Source organism: Oncorhynchus clarkii, unplaced genomic scaffold (genome assembly GCF_045791955.1).
Source record: "Oncorhynchus clarkii lewisi isolate Uvic-CL-2024 unplaced genomic scaffold, UVic_Ocla_1.0 unplaced_contig_8632_pilon_pilon, whole genome shotgun sequence".
In the NCBI taxonomy this organism is placed as follows: Eukaryota; Metazoa; Chordata; class Actinopteri; order Salmoniformes; family Salmonidae; genus Oncorhynchus; species Oncorhynchus clarkii.
Genome location: NW_027257936.1, coordinates 229,986 through 247,500, shown reverse-complemented (window position 1 = coordinate 247,500; position 17,515 = coordinate 229,986). Strand labels below are relative to the sequence as shown.

Genomic DNA, 17,515 nt, shown 5'->3' with positions numbered 1-17,515 from the left:
TCCCAATAAGCAATACTCTGTATTTTTCTTTCTCTCTGTCACTCTCTCTTAATTACATTTACATTTCGATTTCAATTTAAGGGCTTTATTGGCCGAAGCAAGTGAAGTAGATAACAAACTAAGTGAAATAAACAATAATATTAAACATTACACTAAACAAGTTCCAAAAGAATGAAGACATTTCAAATGTCCAAATAGTTCAAGTACAAAAGAGAAAATAAATAAACATAAATATGGGTTGTATTTACAATGGTGTTTGTTCTTCACTGGTTGCCCTTTTCTTGTGGCAACAGGTCACACATCTTGCTGCTGTGATGGCACACTGTGGTATTTCAGTCAGTAGATATGGGAGTTTATCAAAATTGGATTTGTTTTCGAATTCTTTGTGGATCTGTGTAATCTGAGGGAAATATGTCTCTCTAATATGGTCATACATTGGGCAGGAGGTTAGGAAGTGCAGCTCAGTTTCCACCTCATTTTGTGGGCAGTGAGCACATAGCCTGTCTTCTCTTGAGAGCCATGTCTGTCTACGGCGGCCTTTCTCAATAGCAAGGTTATGCTCACTGAGTCTGTACTTAGTCAAAGCTTTCCTTAAGTTTGGGTCAGTCACAGTGGTCAGGTATTCTGCCGCTGTGTACTCTCTGTGTAGGGCCAAATAGCATTCTAGTTTGCTCTGTTTTTTTGTTAATTCTTTCCAATGTGTCAAGTAATTATCTTTTTGTTTTGTCATTATTTGGTTGGGTCTAATTGTGTTGCTGTCCTCTCTCTCCTTCTCCTTCCTTCCTCTCTTTCTCTCTCACCTTGTTCTCTCTCTCTCTCCTTTTCCTTCCTCTCTCTCTCTCCCTCTCCTTCCTCTCTCTCTCTCTCTCCTTCTCCTTCCTCTCTCTCTCTCTCTCTCCTTCTCCTTCCTCTCTCTCTCCCTCTCCTTCCTCTCTCCCTCCCTCTCCTTCCTCTCTCTCTCCTCTCTCTCTCTCCTTCCTCTCTCTCTCTCCCTCTCTCCCCTCTCTCTCTCTCTCCTCCTTTCTACAGGTGGTACTCCCTACCTTTATCCTGGAGAAGCGTTCCCTCCTAGAGATGTACGCTAACTTCATGGCTCACCCAGACATGTTCCTGAACATCACCACGGGAACCACCCCAGAGGAGCGCATCGTCCGATTCGTGGAATACTACCTGACCGCCTTTCACGAGGGGCGCAAGGGTGCCGTGGCCAAGAAACCCTACAACCCCATCCTGGGAGAGAGTTTCAGGTGTTCCTGGGACGTCCCCCGAGAGAGAGTCCACCCACTGAGGACCATGAGCTCTGTCCCTAACACTAACACGACACCCACTTCAAACCCCGCCCCTAACCCCGCCTCTTCCTCTAGAGGCTCTTCCCCTAAACCCGCCTCTTCCTCTAGAGGCTCTTCCCCTAACCCCGCCTCTTCCTCTAACCCCGCCTCTTCCTCTAGAGGCTCTTCCCCTAACCCCGCCTCTTCCTCTAGAGCCTCCTGCCGGACAGGGACGGAGGGCGGGGGTGCTCAGACAGAGGACTGTTACCGGGTAAGGTTCGTGGCGGAGCAGGTGTCACACCACCCACCCGTCACTGGGTTCTACTGCGAGTGTAAAGAGAGGAACATGTGCGTCAACACCCACGTCTGGACCCGAAGCAAGTTCATGGGCATGTCCATCGGCGTGTCTATGGTCGGGGAAGGTGAGCATTACTGCACAGTGCTGGATCTAGTTAGGACTAGTTTGTTGCTACTGTTACTATGGGTTACAGTGAACAGCACCTACTGAGAGCCAGCTAGACTACTTATGACTAGGGGTTACAGTGAACAGCACCTACTGAGAGCCAGCTATACAGTAGTTATGACTAGGGGTTACAGTGAACAGCACCTACTGAGAGCCAGCTATACAGTAGTTATGACTAGAGGTTACAGTGTACAGCGCCTACTGAGAGCCAGCAATACAATAGTTATGACTAGGGGTTACAGTGTACAGCGAAAACTGAGAGCCAGCTATACAGTAGTTATTACTAGGGGTTACAGTGTACAGCACCTACTGAGAGCCAGCTAGACTACTTATGACTAGGGGTTACAGTGAACAGCACCTACTGAGAGCCAGCTATACAGTAGTTATGAATAGGGGTTACAGTGTACATTACCTACTGAGAGCCAGCTATACAGTAGTTATGACTAGGGGTTACAGTGTACAGCGCCTACTGAGAGCCAGCAATACAGTAGTTATAACTAGGGGTTACAGTACCTACTGAGAGCCAGCTATACAGTAGTTATAACTAGGGGTTACAGTACCTACTGAGAGCCAGCTATACAGTAGTTATGACTAGGGGTTACAGTGTACAGCACCTACTGAGAGCCAGCTATACAGTAGTTATGACTAGGGGTTGCAGTGTACAGCGCCTAACTGTAGTTCTAGGTAGGTGTTAGTGTTCTGGAACTGTTGACAGATACAGCTACTGTAGTTCTAGGTAGGTGTTAGTGTTCTGGAACTGTTGACAGACAGCTACTGTAGTTCTAGGTAGGTGTTAGTGTTCTGGAACTGTTGACAGACAGCTACTGTAGTTCTAGGTAGGTGTTAGTGTTCTGGAACTGTTGACAGATACAGCTACTGTAGTTCTAGGTAGGTGTTAGTGTTCTGGAACTGTTGACAGATACAGCTACTGTAGTTCTAGGTAGGTGTTAGTGTTCTGGAACTGTTGACAGATACAGTTACTGTAGTTCTAGGTAGGTGTTAGTGTTCTGGAACTGTTGACAGACAGCTACTGTAGTTCTAGGTAGGTGTTAGTGTTCTGGAACTGTTGACAGACAGCTACTGTAGTTCTAGGTAGGTGTTAGTGTTCTGGAACTGTTGACAGACAGCTACTGTAGTTCTAGGTAGGTGTTAGTGTTCTGGAACTGTTGACAGACACAGCTAACTTAGTTATGACTGGAACCAGGAGTTTTAACTAACAATGTGACCTGACAGAGAAACCCTGGTAAGACCCAAATTAGTGTTTGTTATGTTGCCGTTGGTGATCCGTCATGGTAGTCATGGATCCTGTATGAAACGTGTGACTGTTATAATAGTGTTTGTTATGTTGCCGTTGGTGATCCGTCAGGTACTGTACAGTAATAACATCGATGACAGGTCCAGACAGTCTACGGTTGATAAGAGGTGACTGACTGAAAGCTTGTGTCAACTCTCTGTTTTTAAAGTTCCTTAATCACATTCCAGGGTTTAATTAGAGTTTAAAGGAGTTTTAGGCTTTAGTGTCTTGTTTTAATCCAAAGTAATCGCATTAGGATTGAAAGTAGCATATAATTGGCTGACTGGCAGTGTCCCGTCGAGCAGGTGAAGCACGGGAAGACTGTAGTGTGTTGTACCACTCTTAGTGAAGACTGTAGTGTGTTGTACCACTCTTAGTGAAGACTGTAGTGTGTTGTACCACTCTTAGTGAAGACTGTAGTGTGTTGTACCACTCTTAGTGAAGACTGTAGTGTGTTGGACCACTCTTAGTGAAGACTGTAGTGTGTTGGACCACTCTTAGTGAAGACTGTAGTGTGTTGTACCACTCTTAGTGAAGACTGTAGTGTGTTGGACCACTCTTAGTGAAGACTGTAGTGTGTTGTACCACTCTTAGTGAAGACTGTAGTGTGTTGGACCACTCTTAGTGAAGACTGTAGTGTGTTGTACCACTCTTAGTGATGACTGTAGTGTGTTGTACCACTCTTAGTGAAGACTGTAGTGTGTTGTACTTCTCTTAGTGAAGACTGTAGTGTGTTGTACCACTCTTAGTGATGACTGTAGTGTGTTGTACCACTCTTAGTGAAGACTGTAGTGTGTTGTACCACTCTTAGTGAAGACTGTAGTGTGTTGGACCACTCTTAGTGAAGACTGTAGTGTGTTGTACCACTCTTAGTGAAGACTGTAGTGTGTTGGACCACTCTTAGTGAAGACTGTAGTGTGTTGGACCACTCTTAGTGAAGACTGTAGTGTGTTGTACCACTCTTAGTGAAGACTGTAGTGTGTTGGACCACTCTTAGTGAAGACTGTAGTGTGTTGTACCACTCTTAGTGAAGACTGTAGTGTGTTGTACCACTCGGGAAGACTGTAGTGTGTTGTACCACTCGGGAAGACTGTAGTGTGTTTATACCACTCTTAGTGAAGACTGTAGTGTGTTGTACCACTCTTAGTGAAGCATGGGAAGACTGTAGTGTGTTGTACCACTCTTTGTGAAGACTGTAGTGTGTTGTACCACTCGGGAAGACTGTAGTGTGTTGTACCACTCGGGAAGACTGTAGTGTGTTGTACCACTCGGGAAGACTGTAGTGTGTTGTACCACTCGGGAAGACTGTAGTGTGTTGTACCACTCGGGAAGACTGTAGTGTGTTGTACAACTTTTAGTGAAGACTGTAGTGTGTTGTACCACTCTTAGTGAAGACTGTAGTGTGTTGTACCACTCTTAGTGATGACTGTAGTGTGTTGTACCACTCTTAGTGAAGACTGTAGTGTGTTGTACCACTCTTAGTGAAGACTGTAGTGTGTTGTACCTCTCTTAGTGAAGACTGTAGTGTGTTGTACCACTCTTAGTGAAGACTGTGGTGTGTTGTACCACTCTTAGTGAAGACTGTAGTGTGTTTATACCACTCTTAGTGAAGACTGTAGTGTGTTTATACCACTCTTAGTGAAGACTGTAGTGTGTTTATACCACTCTTAGTGAAGACTGTAGTGTGTTTATACCACTCTTAGTGAAGACTGTAGTGTGTTTATACCACTCTTAGTGAAGACTGTAGTGTGTTGGACCACTCTTAGTGAAGACTGTAGTGTGTTGGACCACTCTTAGTGAAGACTGTAGTGTGTTGTACCACTCTTAGTGAAGACTGTAGTGTGTTGTACCACTCTTAGTGAAGCACGGGAAGACTGTAGTGTGTTGGACCACTCTTAGTGAAGACTGTAGTGTGTTGGACCACTCTTAGTGAAGACTGTAGTGTGTTGTACCACTCTTAGTGAAGACTGTAGTGTGTTGGACCACTCTTAGTGAAGACTGTAGTGTGTTGTACCACTCTTAGTGAAGACTGTAGTGTGTTGGACCACTCTTAGTGAAGACTGTAGTGTGTTGGACCACTCTTAGTGAAGACTGTAGTGTGTTGTACCTCTCTTAGTGAAGACTGTAGTGTGTTTATACCACTCTTAGTGAAGACTGTAGTGTGTTGGACCACTCTTAGTGAAGACTGTAGTGTGTTGTACCACTCTTAGTGAAGACTGTAGTGTGTTGTACCACTCTTAGTGAAGACTGTAGTGTGTTGTACCACTCTTAGTGAAGACTGTAGTGTGTTGTACCACTCTTAGTGAAGACTGTAGTGTGTTGTACCACTCTTAGTGAAGACTGTAGTGTGTTGTACCACTCTTAGTGAAGACTGTAGTGTGTTGTACCACTCTTAGTGAAGACTGTAGTGTGTTGTACCACTCTTAGTGAAGACTGTAGTGTGTTGGACCACTCTTAGTGAAGACTGTAGTGTGTTGTACCACTCTTAGTGAAGACTGTAGTGTGTTGGACCACTCTTAGTGAAGACTGTAGTGTGTTGTACCACTCTTAGTGAAGACTGTAGTGTGTTGTACCACTCTTAGTGAAGACTGTAGTGTGTTGGACCACTCTTAGTGAAGACTGTAGTGTGTTGTACCACTCTTAGTGAAGACTGTAGTGTGTTGTACCACTCTTAGTGAAGACTGTAGTGTGTTGTACCACTCTTAGTGAAGACTGTAGTGTGTTGGACCACTCTTAGTGAAGACTGTGGTGTGTTGTACCACTCTTAGTGAAGACTGTAGTGTGTTGTACCACTCTTAGTGAAGACTGTGGTGTGTTGTACCACTCTTAGTGAAGACTGTAGTGTGTTGGACCACTCTTAGTGAAGACTGTGGTGTGTTGTACCACTCTTAGTGAAGACTGTAGTGTGTTGTACCACTCTTAGTGAAGACTGTGGTGTGTTGTACCACTCTTAGTGAAGACTGTAGTGTGTTGTACCACTCTTAGTGAAGACTGTAGTGTGTTGGACCACTCTTAGTGAAGACTGTAGTGTGTTGTACCACTCTTAGTGAAGACTGTAGTGTGTTGTACCACTCTTAGTGAAGACTGTGGTGTGTTGTACCACTCTTAGTGAAGACTGTAGTGTGTTGGACCACTCTTAGTGAAGACTGTAGTGTGTTGTACCACTCTTAGTGAAGACTGTAGTGTGTTGGACCACTCTTAGTGAAGACTGTAGTGTGTTGTACCACTCTTAGTGAAGACTGTAGTGTGTTGTACCACTCTTAGTGAAGACTGTAGTGTGTTGTACCACTCTTAGTGAAGCACGGGAAGACTGTAGTGTGTTGGACCACTCTTAGTGAAGACTGTAGTGTGTTGTACCACTCTTAGTGAAGACTGTAGTGTGTTGGACCACTCTTAGTGAAGACTGTAGTGTGTTTATACCACTCTTAGTGAAGACTGTGGTGTGTTGTACCACTCTTAGTGAAGACTGTAGTGTGTTGTACCACTCTTAGTGAAGCACGGGAAGACTGTAGTGTGTTGGACCACTCTTAGTGAAGACTGTAGTGTGTTGGACCACTCTTAGTGAAGACTGTAGTGTGTTGTACCACTCTTAGTGAAGACTGTAGTGTGTTGTACTTCTCTTAGTGAAGACTGTAGTGTGTTGTACCTCTGGATACTGTGTGTAGAGCGCTGAGGGAGGACTGTAGTGTGTTGTACCTCTGGATACTGTGTGTAGAGCGCTGAGGGAGGACTGTAGTGTGTTGGACCACTCTTAGTGAAGACTGTAGTGTGTTGTACCTCTGGATACTGTGTGTAGAGCGCTGAGGGAGGACTGTAGTGTGTTGTACCTCTGGATACTGTGTGTAGAGCGCTGAGGGAGGACTGTAGTGTGTTGTACCTTTGGATACTGTGTGTAGAGCGCTGAGGGAGGACTGTAGTGTGTTGTACCTCTGGATACTGTGTGTAGAGCGCTGAGGGAGGTCTGTAGTGTGTTGTACCTCTGGATACTGTGTGTAGTGTGCTGAGGGAGGACTGTAGTGTGTTGTACCTCTGGATACTGTGTGTAGAGCGCTGAGGGAGGACTGTAGTGTGTTGTACCTCTGGATACTGTGTGTAGAGCGCTGAGGGACGTCAGACTAAACATGTCTTCTTGATGATCAACTGTTTACCGAAGCTAAACATTCCTGAAAACGTTTATTTGTGTCTTTAATATTGCAGAACACACTGAGCAGATTCAGCCCTTCTCCACGTTGATGTCAAATAGTCGACCCTTTAACAACAAACATGTTTTTGTCTCGTAATAAAGTCTGTTTAATTGAATGATTATCAAAGCGGTTTCTGACTTAACGCGTTCCTGAGTCTCACGGACAATTAGTCCTCTCAGTAATTAGGACAGCATGAATTACTAATGAGGACGTTCTCCTTGTCTCCCCCCTGAGTCATAGCAGATATGCTAAGAGAACACATATGGTGAGGGGGTGGTGTGTGTGTGTGTGATGGTAGAGGTGTGTGTGTGTGTGTGTGGGGGGGGGGGGGGGGGGGGTGATGGGGAGGTGTGTGTTGTGGTTGTCAAATCAAGTCAAACTTTATTCGTCACGTGCGCCGAATACAACAAGTGTGAACTTAGCAGACGCTTGAAGAGACAGAGGATTGTGATGGTCAACCTGGTAGTCTGATATAGAGACCTGGTAGTCTGATATAGAGACCTGGTAGTCTGATATAGAGACCTGGTAGTCTGATATAGAGACCTGGTAGTCTGATATAGAGACAGAGGATTGTGATGGTCAACCTGGTAGTCTGATATAGAGACAGAGGATTGTGATGGTCAACCTGGTAGTCTGATATAGAGACAGAGGATTGTGATGGTCAACCTGGTAGTCTGATATAGAGACAGAGGATTGTGATGGTCAACCTGGTAGTCTGATATAGAGACAGAGGATTGTGATGGTCAACCTGGTAGTCTGATATAGAGACAGAGGATTGTGATGGTCAACCTGGTAGTCTGATACAGAGGATTGTGATGGTCAACCTGGTGGTCTGATACAGAGGATTGTGATGGTCAACCTGGTAGTCTGATATAGAGACAGAGGATTGTGATGGTCAACCTGGTAGTCTGATACAGAGGATTGTGATGGTCAACCTGGTAGTCTGATATAGAGACCTGGTAGTCTGATATAGAGACCTGGTAGTCTGATATAGAGACAGGGGATTGTGATGGTAAACCTGGTAGTCTGATATAGAGACAGGGGATTGTGATGGTCAACCTGGTATTCTGATATAGAGACAGGGGATTGTGATGGTCAACCTGGTAGTCTGAAATAGAGACAGGGGATTGTGATGGTAAACCTGGTAGTCTGATATAGAGACAGAGGATTGTGATGGTCAACGTGGTGGTCTGATATAGAGACAGAGGATTGTGATGGTCAACGTGGTGGTCTGATATAGAGACCTGGTAGTCTGATATAGAGACAGAGGATTGTGATGGTCAACGTGGTGGTCTGATATAGAGACAGGGGATTGTGATGGTCAACCTGGTAGTCTGATATAGAGACAGAGGATTGTGATGGTCAACCTGGTAGTCTGATATAGAGACAGAGGATTGGCTCCACTGTCTGTCACTCAGTGACATCTAACGCACCACGTCGTATACTCCCAGCATCCTTTGCAGCGAACCTTGTGTGTTCAGGCAGACATGGAGGGAAGCATGTCTCTGTGAAGCGTGTGTGTGTGTGTGTGTGTGTGTGTGTGTGTGTGTGTGTGTATGTGTGTAATTGTGCACATGTACACGTGTGCTAGCATGCTGGTGAGTGTGTGGGTGTGTATTTGTGACAGCAGGTGATGTGGGCACTCTAAGTAAGAAACGCTGACCTGGCATTCTCACACATTCTCACAATAGCGCTGCCAAGCTAGCGAGCCGAGAGCCTCTCACTGAGCCGACCGCCCCAACCCTTCCTGTATTTGGGAAACAGATGCACCAAGGCCCTAGCCTCCCTCTCCTCTCCCCCCTCCACCCCTCCAGAAAGACACTGAGGCAGGGCCATCTCCTCCCCCCCCCCCCCCCCCCCCCCCTCCAGAAAGACACTGAGGCAGGGCCATCTCCCCTCCACCCCTCCCCCCTCCACCCCTCCAGAAAGACACTGAGGCAGGGCCATCTCCTCTCCCCCTCCCCCCTCCACCCCTCCAGAAAGACACTGAGGCAGGGCCATCTCCTCTCCCCCCTCCACCCCTCCACCCCTCCAGAAAGATACTGAGGCAGGGCTATCTCCTCTCCCCCCTCCACCCCTCCACCCCTCCAGAAAGATACTGAGGCAGGGCTATCTCCTCTCCCCCCTCCCCCCTCCACCCCTCCAGAAAGATACTGAGGCAGGGCTATCTCCTCTCCCCCCTCACCCCTCCACCCCTCCAGAAAGACAATGAGGCAGGGCTATCTCCTCTCCCCCTCCACCCCTCCAGAAAGACACTGAGGCAGGGCCATCTCCACTCCCCCCTCCACCCCTCCAGAAAGATACTGAGGCAGGGCTATCTCCTCTCCCCCTCCTCCCTCCACCCCTCCAGAAAGACAATGAGGCAGGGCCATCTCCTCTCTCCCCTCCACCCCTCCCCCCTCCACCCCTCCAGAAAGACACTGAGGCAGGGCCATCTCCTCTCCCCCCTCCACCCCTCCCCCCTCCACCCCTCCAGAAAGACACTGAGGCAGGGCCATCTCCTCTCCCCCCTCCCCCCTCCACCCCTCCAGAAAGACACTGAGGCAGGGCCATCTCCACTCCCCCCTCCCCCCTCCACCCCTCCAGAAAGACACTGAGGCAGGGCCATCTCCTCTCCCCCCTCCACCCCTCCAGAAAGATACTGAGGCAGGGCTATCTCCTCTCCCCCCTCCACCCCTCCACCCCTCCAGAAAGATACTGAGGCAGGGCTATCTCCTCTCCCCCCTCCCCCCTCCACCCCTCCAGAAAGATACTGAGGCAGGGCTATCTCCTCTCCCCCTCCCCCCTCCACCCCTCCAGAAAGACAATGAGGCAGGGCTATCTCCTCTCCCCCTCCACCCCTCCAGAAAGACACTGAGGCAGGGCCAACTCCACTCCCCCCTCCACCCCTCCCCCTCCACCCCTCCAGAAAGACACTGAGGCAGGGCCATCTCCTCTCCCCCTCCCCCCTCCACCCCTCCAGAAAGACAATGAGGCAGGGCTCTCTCCTCTCCCCCTCCACCCCTCCAGAAAGACACTGAGGCAGGGCCATCTCCTCTCCCCCTCCACCCCTCCCCCTCCCCACTCCAGAAAGACACTGAGGCAGGGCCATCTCCTCTCCCCCTCCCCCCTCCCCCTCCACCCTTCCAGAAAGACACTGAGGCAGGGCCATCTCCTCTCCCCCCCCACCCCTCCCCCTTCCCACTCCAGAAAGACACTGAGGCAGGGCCATCTCCCCCCCCCCCCCCCTCCACCCCTCCAGAATGACACTGAGGCAGGGCCATCTCCCCCCTCCACCCCTCCAGAAAGACACTGAGACAGGGCCATCTCCTCTCTCCCATCCCCCTCCACCCTCCCCCCTCCACCCCCTCCTGTCTTGGGGAAACAGATGTGGATCTGTCAGACCTGGGTTTCTGCCCGCAGCAGATTTCACCCAGCTGTCTCTTATGTAATGTACTGAGAGAGGAGAGATGAGAGGGCCAGGCCAGGGCTCAGAGAGAGGAGAGATGAGAGAACCAGGCCAGGGCAGTACTTTGGATGTAACAGATAACAGAGAGGAGAGATGAGAGACAGGACAGGACTCAGAGAGGACAGAACCAGGACAGGACTCAGAGAGAGGAGCAGAGAGGAGAGAACCAGGACAGGACTCAGAGAGAAGAGCAGAGAAGAGAGAGCCAGGACAGGACTCAGAGAGAGGAGCAGAGAGGAAAGAACTAGGACAGGACTCAGAGAGAGGAGGAGAGAGGAGAGAGCCAGGACAGGACTCGGAGAGAGGAGAGAACCTGGACAGGACAGGACTCAGAGAGAGGAGCAGAGAGGACAGAACCAGGACAGGACTCAGAGAGAGGAGCAGAGAGGAGAGAACCAGGACAGGACTCAGAGAGAGGAGCAGAGAGGAGAGAACCAGGACAGGACTCAGAGAGAGGAGCAGAGAGGAGAGAACCAGGACAGGACAGGACTCAGAGAGAGGAGGAGAGAGGAGAGAGCCAGGACAGGACTCAGAGAGAGGAGAGAACCAGGACAGGACAGGACTCAGAGAGAGGAGCAGAGAGGACAGAACCAGGACATGACTCAGAGAGAGGAGCAGAGAGGAGAGAACCAGGACAGGACTCAGAGAGAGGAGCAGAGAGGAGAGAACCAGGACAGGACTCAGAGAGAGGAGCAGAGAGGAGAGAACCAGGACAGGACTCAGAGAGAGGAGCAGAGAGGAGAGAACCAGGACAGGACAGGACTCAGAGAGAGGAGAGAACCAGGACAGGACAGGACTCAGAGAGAGGAGGAGAGAGGAGAGAACCAGGACAGGACAGGACTCGGAGAGAGGAGGAGAGAGGAGAGAGCCAGGACAGGACTCAGAGAGAGGAGAGAACCAGGACAGGACAGGACTCAGAGAGAGGAGCAGAGAGGAGAGAACCAGGACAGGACTCAGAGAGAGGAGCAGAGAGGAGAAAACCAGGACAGGACTCAGAGAGAGGAGAGAACCAGGACAGGACAGGACTCAGAGAGAGGAGGAGAGAGGAGAGAACCAGGACAGGACTCAGAGAGAGGAGCAGAGAGGAGAGAACCAGGACAGGACAGGACTCAGAGAGAGGAGAGAACCAGGACAGGACAGGACTCAGAGAGAGGAGGAGAGAGGAGAGAACCAGGACAGGACAGGACTCGGAGAGAGGAGGAGAGAGGAGAGAGCCAGGACAGGACTCAGAGAGAGGAGAGAACCAGGACAGGACAGGACTCAGAGAGAGGAGCAGAGAGGAGAGAACCAGGACAGGACTCAGAGAGAGGAGCAGAGAGGAGAAAACCAGGACAGGACTCAGAGAGAGGAGAGAACCAGGACAGGACAGGACTCAGAGAGAGGAGGAGAGAGGAGAGAACCAGGACAGGACTCAGAGAGAGGAGCAGAGAGGAGAGAACCAGGACAGGACAGGACTCAGAGAGAGGAGGAGAGAGGAGAGAACCAGCACAGGACTCAGAGAGAGGAGAGAACCAGGACAGGACAGAGGAGCAGAGAGGAGAGAACCAAATAACACAAGCTGGGTACATCTGGTTGAAATGAGTCTTTGTCACAGCAGTCACAAGGTGTTCTCTGACTGACCTCTGACCTCTCTCTCTCTCTCAATTCAATTCAAAGGGCTGTTGTGGGTCATTTGCTTTGGTAATGTTAATGGAATAGACAGTAAATACAAGGTGAAATCAACAAGGGAAACCATTAGTAAACGCTACACTCACTAAATATTTAAAGGAATATAGACATTTTAAATGTTATATTATTGCCTCTGTACAGTGTTGTAACAATGTGCAACAAGTTGAAGTATGAAAGGAATATAGACATTTTAAATGTTATATTATTGCCTCTGTACAGTGTTGTAACAATGTGCATGAAGTTGAAGTATGAAAGGGAATATGAATAAACAGATGATTATGGGATGTATTTACAAGGTTGTTTGTGTTCCACTGGATGCCCCGTTCTCATGGCAACGGGCCACAAATCGTGCTGCTGTGACTGCATTTCACCCAACAGATATGGGAGTTTATCAGTGTTTGATTTGTTTTTAAATTCTTTGTGGATCTGTGTAATCTGAGGGAAATATGTGTCTCTAATATGATCATACAGGAGGTTAGGAAGTGCAGCTCAGTTTCCACTTCATTTTGTGGGCAGTGAGCACATAACCTGTCTTCTCTTGAGAGCCATGTCTGCCTACGGCAGGCTTTCTCAATAGCAAGGCTATGCTCACTGAGTCTCACTTAGTCAAAGCTTTCCTTAAGTTTGGGTCAGTCACAGTGGTCAGGTATTCTGCCACTGTGTACTCTCTGTTTAGGACCAAATAGCATTGTAGTTTGCTGTTTTTTTGTTAATTCTTTCCAATGTGTCAAGTAATTATCTTTTTTGTTTTCTCATGATTTGGTTGGGTCTAATTGTGTTGCTTAGGACCAGCTTGCTTAGGGGACTCTTCTTCTCTTCTCTCTGTAGGTGATGGCTTTGTTATGGAAGGTTTGGGTGGGTGTGGGCATTTCTTGTATTTATGTGCTTCTCTCGCTCTCCTCTCTGTCTCTCTCCTCTCTCTCTCTCTCTCTCTCTCTCTCTCCTCTCTCTCTCTCTCTCCTCTCTCTCTCTCTCTCTCCTCTCTCTCTCTCCTCTCTCTCTCTCTCCTCTCTCTCTCTCTCTCTCTCCTCTCTCTCTCTCCCTCTCTCTCCTCTCTCTCTCTCTCTCTTCTCTCTCTCTCTCTCATCTCTCTCTCTCTGTCTCTCTCTCTCTGTCTCTCTCCTCTCTGTCTCTCTCCTCTCTGTCTCTCTCTCCTCTCTGTCTCTCTCCTATCTCTCTCTCGCTCTCTCTCTCTCTCTCTCTTCTCTCTCTCTCTCTCTCTCTCTCTCTCTCCTCTCTGTCTCTCTCTCCTCTCTGTCTCTCTCCTGTCTCTCTCTCTCTCCCCCAGGTGTTCTACGTCTGTTGGAGCATGATGAGGAGTATGTGTTCACTCTGCCCTGCGCCTACGCCCGCTCCATTCTTACCGTACCCTGGGTGGAGCTGGGAGGGAAAGTCACCATCAGTTGTGCCAAGAGTGGATACTCTGCCACCGTTACCTTCCATACTAAACCCTTCTATGGAGGAAAGATACACAGGTGGGTCTGGGTGAGAGAGAGAGAGAGAGAGAGAGAGAGAGAGAGAGAGAGAGAGAGAGAGAGGAGAGAGGAGAGAGACAGAGAGGAGAGAGACAGAGAGAGAGAGACAGAGAGAGAGAGACAGAGAGAGGAGAGAGAGAGAGAGAAGAGAGAGAGAGAGAGGGAGAGAGAGAGAGGAGAGAGAGAGGAGAGAGAGAGAGAGAGAGAGAGGTGTGTTTCCATGTGTATAAAAGGTATCTTGATGGTCCCTGTCATTCCTATCCCTCCCTGTATGAGACGGTGTGTGTGTGTGTGTTCGTCCATCTATCTGTATGTGTCTGACCTAATGACATCGTCATCCTTCGTCACTCTTCCTGTTAGAGTGACAGCGGAGGTGAAGCACAACCCGACGGGGACCATAGTGTGTAAGGCCCAAGGGGAATGGAACGGTACCCTAGAGTTCACCTACAGCAGTGGAGAGACCAAGGTCATCAACACCTCCAAGCTGCCTGTCATCAGGAAGAAGATACGCCCCCTGGAGAAACAGGGACACTACGAATCACGGTGAGGAGGGAGGGAGGTACACCCCATGGAGAAACAGGGACACTACGAATCACGGTGAGGAGGGAGGGAGGGAGGTACGCCCCATGGAGAAACAGGGACACTACGAATCACGGTGAGGAGGGAGGTAGGGAGGGAGATACGCCCCATGGAGAAACAGGGACACTATGAATCACGGTGAGGAGGGAGGGAGGGAGGGAGATGCGCCCCATGGAGAAACAGGGACACTACGAATCCCGGTGAGGAGGGAGGGAGGGAGGGAGGTACACCCCATGGAGAAACAGGGACACTACGAATCCCGGTGAGGAGGGAGGGAGGGAGGGAGGGAGGGAGGGAGGGAGGGAGGGAGGGAAGGGAGATACGCCCCATGGAGAAACAGGGACACTACGAATCACGGTGAGGAGGGAGGGAGGGGGGAGGGAGGGAGGGAGGGGGAGGGTGGGAGGAGGGAGGGAGGGAGATACGCCCCATGGAGAAACAGGGACACTACGAATCACGGTGAGGAGGGAGGGAGGGAGGGAGGGAGGGAGGGAAGGGAGATACGCCCCATGGAGAAACAGGGACACTACGAATCCCGGTGAGGAGGGAGGGAGAGGGGAGGGAGGGAGGGGGAGGGAGGGAGATACGCCCCATGGAGAAACAGGAACACTACGAATCACGGTGAGGAGGGAGGGAGGGAGGGAGATACGCCCCATGGAGAAACAGGGACACTACGAATCCCGGTGAGGAGGGAGGGAGGGGGGAGGGAGGGAGGGAGATATGCCCCATGGAGAAACAGGGACACTACGAATCCCGGTGAGGAGGGAGGGAGAGGGGAGGGAGGGAGGGAGGGAGGGGGAGGGAGGGAGGGAGGGAGATATGCCCCATGGAGAAACAGGGACACTACGAATCCCGGTGAGGAGGGAGGGAGGGAGGGAGGGAGGGAGGGAGGGAGGGAGGGAGGGAGATATGCCCCATGGAGAAACAGGGACACTACGAATCCCAGTGAGGAAGGAGGGAGGGAGGGGGGAGGGAGGGAGGGAGGGAGGGAGGGAGGGAGGGAGGGGGAGGGAGGGAGGGGGGAGGGAGGGAGATACGCCCCATGGAGAAACAGGGACACTACGAATCACGGTGAGGAGGGAGGGAGGGAGGGAGGGAGGGAGGGAGGGAGGGAGGGAGGGAGGGAGGGGGGAGGGAGGGAGGGGGGAGGGAGGGAGATACGCCCCATGGAGAAACAGGGACACTACGAATCCCGGTGAGGAGGGAGGGAGGGGGGAGGGAGGGAGGGAGGGAGGGGGAGGGAGGGGGGAGGGAGGGAGGGAGATATGCCCCATGGAGAAACAGGGACACTACGAATCCCGGTGAGGAGGGAGGGAGGGGGGAGGGAGGGAGGGAAGGGGGAGGGAGATACGCCCGATGGAGAAACAGGAACACTACGAATCACGGTGAGGAGGGAGGGAGAGGGGAGGGAGGGAGGGAGGGGGAGGGAGGGAGGGAGAAGGGAGGGAGGGGGGAGGGAGATACGCCTCATGGAGAAACAGGAACACTACGAATCACGGTGAGGAGTGAGGGAGGGAGGGAGGGAGGGGTGTGAGATCTGACTGTTCCTGATGCTCCAGACAGAGAAGAAGAGAGATGACACACTTCTCTGAGAACGTTCCTGTGACTTTTAACACAATGTCCTCACACACACAGGCGTCTGTGGCAGAGTGTTACCTCAGTTCTGAGATCAGTAATAATGGTATAGTGTCCCTCTACAGGCGTCTGTGGCAGCATGTCACCTCAGCTCTGAGATCAGTAATACTGGTATAGTGTCCCTCTACAGGCGTCTGTGGCAGAGTGTTACCTCAGCTCTGAGATCAGTAATACTGGTATAGTGTCCCTCTACAGGCGTCTGTGTCAGAGTGTTACCTCAGCTCTGAGATCAGTAATAATGGTATAGTGTCCCTCTACAGGCGTCTGTGGCAACATGTTACCTCAGCTCTGAGATCAGGAAACATTGACTCTGCTACAGAGCACAAACACTGTCTGGAGGAGAGGCAGAGAGCAGAGGGCCGACAGAGAGCTGCCTCTAACACACCCTGGACACCCAAGTACTTCATCAAGGAGGTGAGGAACTAGGACCTGAGCGGTTCACTTTGACCTCTGACATTACCTCAAACTTTGAGTCAGCTTCCCTGGTGTCTTTAATGTCTGTTCACAATCAAAATGATTTAAAAAAAGACACTAGTAAACATGTTTCCCTTTGCTCTCTCTGGCTCTCTCTTGTTCTCTCTCTCTCTCTCTCTCTCTCTCTCTCTCTCGTTCTCTCTCTCTCGCTCTCTCTCTCGTTCTCTCTCTCTCAAACTCTCTCTCTCACTCGCTCTCTCTCTCGCTCTCTGTCTCTCTCTCTCTCTCTGTCTCTCTCTGTCTCTCTCACTCTCTCTCTCTCTCTCTCTCTCTCTCTCTCTCTCTCTCTCTCTCTCTCTGTCTCTCTCTGTCTCTCTCTCTTTCTCTTTCTCTCTCTCTCTTTCTCTCTCTCTCTCTCTCTCTCTCTGTCTCTCTCTCTTTCTCTCAGGGCGAGGGCTGGGTGTATCACAACCCCTTGTGGAAGACCCACTGACGAGGGGAGGGGCCTCGGGGGGAGGGGCAACGTGCCAGCTACCAATCACAGCACAGCGAGCGGCCCGCTGGTGGTCATGGCAACACACAGGGGACCAGCTAGCCGGGCCGCTAGAGAATATAGGAAATATACAAGGGGCTGAGTTCCAAATGGAACCCTATTCTCTATATAGCGGACAACTGCAGAAAGAGTGCACTACATAGGGAATAGGGTGCTAATTTCAGATTTGCCCAACGGATTGTCTTGAATGAGGAGCTTGTGTCTCAGTCATTCAATAAGAATGAGAGGTGCCAAAGACTCTCAGAGGGACAGGAACTACAGTCAAGACAGCAAAAGCTCACTGAGTGTCCTGTCAGAAGCTGACCTGCTACCACACGATACAGGAAACTCGGTGGCCATTTTGGAGACGGACCGGGTCGAACCAGGAAGATGTTGGTTAGGGACGGAAGATGAGCGTGATCGTTGGTGGTCAAAGATAGCTGAACAATTATGTAGCTTTTTTTTAATATACAGTAGAATCTAAATACCAGAAGAATATATTATATTCACATGCTTCTTCCTTCACTTTTAATTGGTTTGCACAGGTACTGTAGC

General features: G+C 50.1%; 1 protein-coding gene across 1 annotated transcript in view; it reads left to right on the top strand.

Annotated features, from left to right (window-relative positions):
* LOC139393733 (oxysterol-binding protein-related protein 10-like) overlaps positions 1-17,027 on the top strand; it is a 116,164-nt gene extending 99,137 nt beyond the window's left edge. The window contains exons 9-13 of the mRNA XM_071142084.1: positions 1,030-1,690; positions 13,614-13,800; positions 14,161-14,343; positions 16,275-16,428; positions 16,877-17,027. Coding sequence (XP_070998185.1) covers positions 1,030-1,690; positions 13,614-13,800; positions 14,161-14,343; positions 16,275-16,428; positions 16,877-16,921 — 1,230 coding nt within the window. The 3' untranslated portion in view covers positions 16,922-17,027. The remainder of the gene's footprint in view (positions 1-1,029; positions 1,691-13,613; positions 13,801-14,160; positions 14,344-16,274; positions 16,429-16,876) is intronic.
* Positions 17,028-17,515: the final 488 nt, after the last annotated feature.